At 40.6% G+C, this 4,538-nt stretch overlaps 1 protein-coding gene across 5 annotated transcripts in view; it reads left to right on the plus strand.

Moving 5' to 3' along the window:
- Positions 1-4,538, plus strand: part of CHL1 (cell adhesion molecule L1 like) — a 313,645-nt gene that overhangs the window by 275,993 nt on the left and 33,114 nt on the right. For all 5 annotated transcript variants that reach the window (XM_042452045.1, XM_042452044.1, XM_042452047.1 and 2 more), the window contains 2 exons: positions 3,189-3,290; positions 3,516-3,713. In XM_042452045.1, the coding sequence (XP_042307979.1) occupies positions 3,189-3,290; positions 3,516-3,713 (300 nt within the window). The remainder of the gene's footprint in view (positions 1-3,188; positions 3,291-3,515; positions 3,714-4,538) is intronic.

Here is a 4,538-nt window from a genome sequence, read left to right on the forward strand (position 1 = left end):
AGGCTTCAAGATTGCAGTGCAGAGGCCTTACTTTCCACACTGCTGGGCTGTGCGTTTTTCAAACTGCTTACCTAGGACCAGTTGTTACATTCCTGGGTTGATGGAATACTGAATAGTTGTGATATTATGAGAATGCAGAACAATCACAAATGTTGCACAGAATCACAGAAAACACCCAAAGTGAGCATTGAGAAGGTGACCAAACTTCACTTGTCATCACAGACAGAACAATATTTACAAAATATGAGAGTCAACTTCAGGCTAAAACTGAAGGAACAAAAAAGGTCACTTAGGCCCAGTACAGACAATTCTAGGGTTTCGGAGCATGCATTCGCACGTTCCAGAACCCTAACATATGATGGTGGTGCCATCTTTAGGTACCACTGTACTCATGGCATGTGTATCGATGATTTCACATGCACGCCACATCCAACCAGCGTGGCGAGCGCATGATGTCACTGCAACGCCTCAGGGCACTTACGGTGCCTTGGTGGCATTGCTTGAAGAAGCTCCATTTTGGAGCTCCTTTTTGCTGCAGATTGTTGCTGCGGCCGTGCAGTTGCCATGGCAACGATCCAGAGAATCCAGTCTGTACTGGTCCATAGCCGTGAAACTGATGTTGGAGTAGTCCATTTCATTCTCAGTCTAACCTAACTTTTAGAGTTGGCATGAAGATAAAAGGCAGTTAGGGAGAATCAGATATATTCCTAGGAGCTTATTTGAGGGAAGGCAGCAAATACCTTGAAGATCTCTTCCATGCCATCATTATGCTTTGGACAATTCATTCACTAATAGCCATCTTTCTGGTGAAGAATCTCTCTGTACTTCTAAAGCCACCGGGACCATTCCTTGAAGCCTTACCAACTTGTTAGAATCTGCTGGAATTTGTGCTCTAGTCTTTACAAGCTCAAGTTCACTGCAATGCTATGAGTGGAGTCGAAATGCAATTAATGCTTGTTGACTTGCATGCCATTTTAGCAGTAGCCATTAATTCAGAATAATATTTCTGATTGAACACATTCCAGCCTGCTTTGAATAATCTTAGATTTTAATCTTTATAGATGTTATAAAACTGTAGTCTTTATTGTTTGGTTGGTTGGTAAAGATTTTGTTTGTTTGTTTGTTTGTATGTTTGTTTGCTTGTTTTTAGCACAGTTCTCAGACATATCAATGAATGGACATCATCTCATTTGGATTCATGTTGAAACAGAACTAAAAATGCTACCCCCAGCTGGGCTCCTTTTAGTTCACTCTCTATATGCCATTTCACTTCTGCCTCCCAGACATCCCTGTCTTTCTGGCTTTTAGAGATCCTATTTTTTTAACCATCTGTAAAAATCACATATTTATGTGGAATCTTCTTTTGTCTCTGGCTCATTGCTTTCCTGCTACCAGGACAGTTGCTTAATAAGACTCCTGCTGTGGCCTGGACAAGGAAGAGAATTTGACCTTTGTTGAGAGCTACTGGGGAGTAATCTTTTTCTCCCTTCAAGCAGAAAGAAGTATCATATGTCATACACAGAAAAATATCAGATTATGTGCAACCCACTAGCAATATACAGAGAATGCCTGAAATAGATTCTAAGCTTGGCCTGTTGAATTGCCTCATTATAGCATTGTTGGTGCCCATGGTGTCATTCATACACCCTCTTCCTGTTAATAATGGAACTATTCCATTCACCCATCATTTCTTGGTTTAATTCAAGGATAGGCAACCTGTGGACTCCCAATGAACCCAGTTAATAGGGCCAATTGATGAGGATGACTGGAGTGATTGTCCAACAACATCTGGAGGAAATGATTTTCCCCACCCCTTTTAACACTGTTCCTGTACATACAAACCCAGGTTCAGTCTGATACTGCTAGATGTTGGAAGTACTTCAGGATGCTGAGTCCCAGAAGCTATCCAAGCTGTGAAACAATATTACAATGATTACCAAGACTGCATCTACACTACAGAAATAATCCAGTTTGACACCACATTGCTATCACTCATTGTGATAACTGGATCTCTTAGATCTCTCACACTAGACATTTCAGATTCCTGCAGTTTCGGATCTCACCGATTGGCACCAAATTATGTGACAACCACCGGGTTATACAAGATTCCTCTCCTGTCTTAACCTAAATAGTTGGAGGCTTCTTTTCCCTTAAAACTATCTCTCTAACCTTTGGTCTTTTCACTGATTTAAGTGTCTTTATTATTATTTTGACTATTCTTGGTAGCGTGTTTTGATGTTATACATAAATCACTTCAGGCCACTCCTTTGTTAACAAGAAGAACGTAACTTATTTACACGTAGAACTTACGATAGTATATTTCTTGGTAATTGGTTCTCAAGGCTTGTTGTTACAGTGTGTGTGTGTGTGTGTGTGTGTGTGTGTGTGTAATTGTTCAAGTTCCCTCATTGACTTGCTTCCTAAAGGGTAACATACTCCTCTAATATCACTGGACTTCCTTTGTCCTTTTCAAATCTTTATTCCCTTACATGGGTATTTGAATCCCCCACTTTTTTGCCAGCCCGACTCCAAATGGCTGCTCTGAACATCCCAATCTGCCAGTGTCTCTCCACACTCAATGATATGGATCCTGGATTTGCAGTTTGTTGTGGCAGCAGAGTACTCTGACAGAGAAGGCTAAATATCTCACAGAATTACAAAGCTCAGAATTTCATAGCATTGAGCCATGTCAGTTAAAGAGGTGTCAAACTGCATTATTTCTGCACTGCAGATGCATCCTGGGCAGGGGACTATTCTGCCTTCTCCTCGCATCCCACTGAGTTAACTGAATATAAACAATTTTTGCACTTTGAACTCAGTTAGCAGTAACTGAAATTAGCTGAGGACAAAGGGAGGAGGAAGGGGAGAGAGCAAAATTGGAATATTTTAAAAGCAGCTGGAAAAAGTGGAATGACAGGATTAATTAGAAATGTTCCTCACAGATTGGAACAGTTGGAGGATGTGAAGTTGTAGAGAACAAGACACTCCAGATGCATTTGGATTATAATTTCCATCATCTCCAAACATCACATCCATTAATGAGCAGTGAAGTTCAACCAAATTGGGAGGGGTGCATATTGTTCAATCCTCTTTTAATTTTTTTATCACCCTAAAATTCCACAGATTCTGTATACTTGTAAATTAAACTTTATCAGACATTCTTGTTGCATTTCCTTCCAATACTTTAGATGTTCCTGATGCTCCACAAGATCTCCACCTCTCAGAAAAGCGGAATAGGAGTGTTAGGTTGTCATGGAATGCTGGAAGCAGTAATAACAGCCCAGTTAATGGTAAGAAGGATTCTTGTGCCATTGCAACACTTTTATTAAGTGACAGCAAGTGATCAGCATTAGAATAAACAAGCTACCCTGAAAGCTGTGCGTAATTGGTTTTAATGTGGAAAGATCTTTGTCACTAACCATTTTCTTCCCTTCTCATCGGTCCATTTCCAGGGATGCTTGTTTCCTTAATTCACCTGCATTACTTGTCATGTGTTCTCTTCTTGTCCTTTTTAGAATCTATTGTGGAATTTGAAGAGAATCGATGGGAACCAAGAAAGTGGCGGGAATTAATCAGGCTCCCAGGGAACGATACTGCAGTCATTTTACCACTGGTCCCCTATGTAAATTACCAATTCCGTGTGATATCTGTTAATGCTGTTGGCAGAAGTCAACCTAGTGAACCATCAGAACGATATGAAACACCTCCAGATGGTATATTTTGTTACCTGTTGGGATTGGGTTCTGTCTTCTTTTGGGGGGAGGGACTTCATTATGTTGTATATTAGGAATAAGGCATACCAATATACAGTTGTTGTGCACCTTCGAGTCATTTCCAACTTATGGTGATCCTAAGGCAAACCTATTGTGGAATTTTCTGGGGCTAAGAGGGTGTGACTTATCCATATTTACACAGTGCACCTGCACAGCTGAGTAGGGAACTTAACACTGCTCTTATAGTCCAATGCTCAAATGACTATACCATGCTGTCTCACCAATATAAAATACTGTATTTTCTGGCGTATAAGACTACTTTTTAATCCAGGAAAATCTTCTCAAAAGTCAGGGGTTGTCTTATACGCCGGGTGTCATCTTATAGGGTAGGTGCTGAAACTTCTGAGCCGGACTGGAGAATCTGCAGTTGCCGCATGTGGTGGGAGGAGCTAAAAAATGGTCGTGGCCACTTTCCCACTGTATGCGACGATCGTATGAAAGCAGCTACCGCTCTGATAGTCTTGAAGACAGGCAGGGCTGGGCAGGCAGGGAGAGCTGACCAATCCAAGCAGGCTTTGTATACAACAAGGTTTCCTGCTAAGTGCCTGCATGTCATTTGAATTAAAATTACAATACTGAAATCAAATCTGATTTTTTAAAACTTTTATTTGGTGTGCATTGGAAGAGGGGTAGTCTTATATGGTGATTATATCCCAAACTCTATATTTTAACTGGAAAAGTTGGGGGTCGTCTTATACGCCCAGTCGTCTTATATGCTGGAAAATACGGTAGTTCTAATATATAATTAAAATATTTGCTTTGATT

Source organism: Sceloporus undulatus, chromosome 2 (assembly GCF_019175285.1).
Source record: "Sceloporus undulatus isolate JIND9_A2432 ecotype Alabama chromosome 2, SceUnd_v1.1, whole genome shotgun sequence".
In the NCBI taxonomy this organism is placed as follows: Eukaryota; Metazoa; Chordata; class Lepidosauria; order Squamata; family Phrynosomatidae; genus Sceloporus; species Sceloporus undulatus.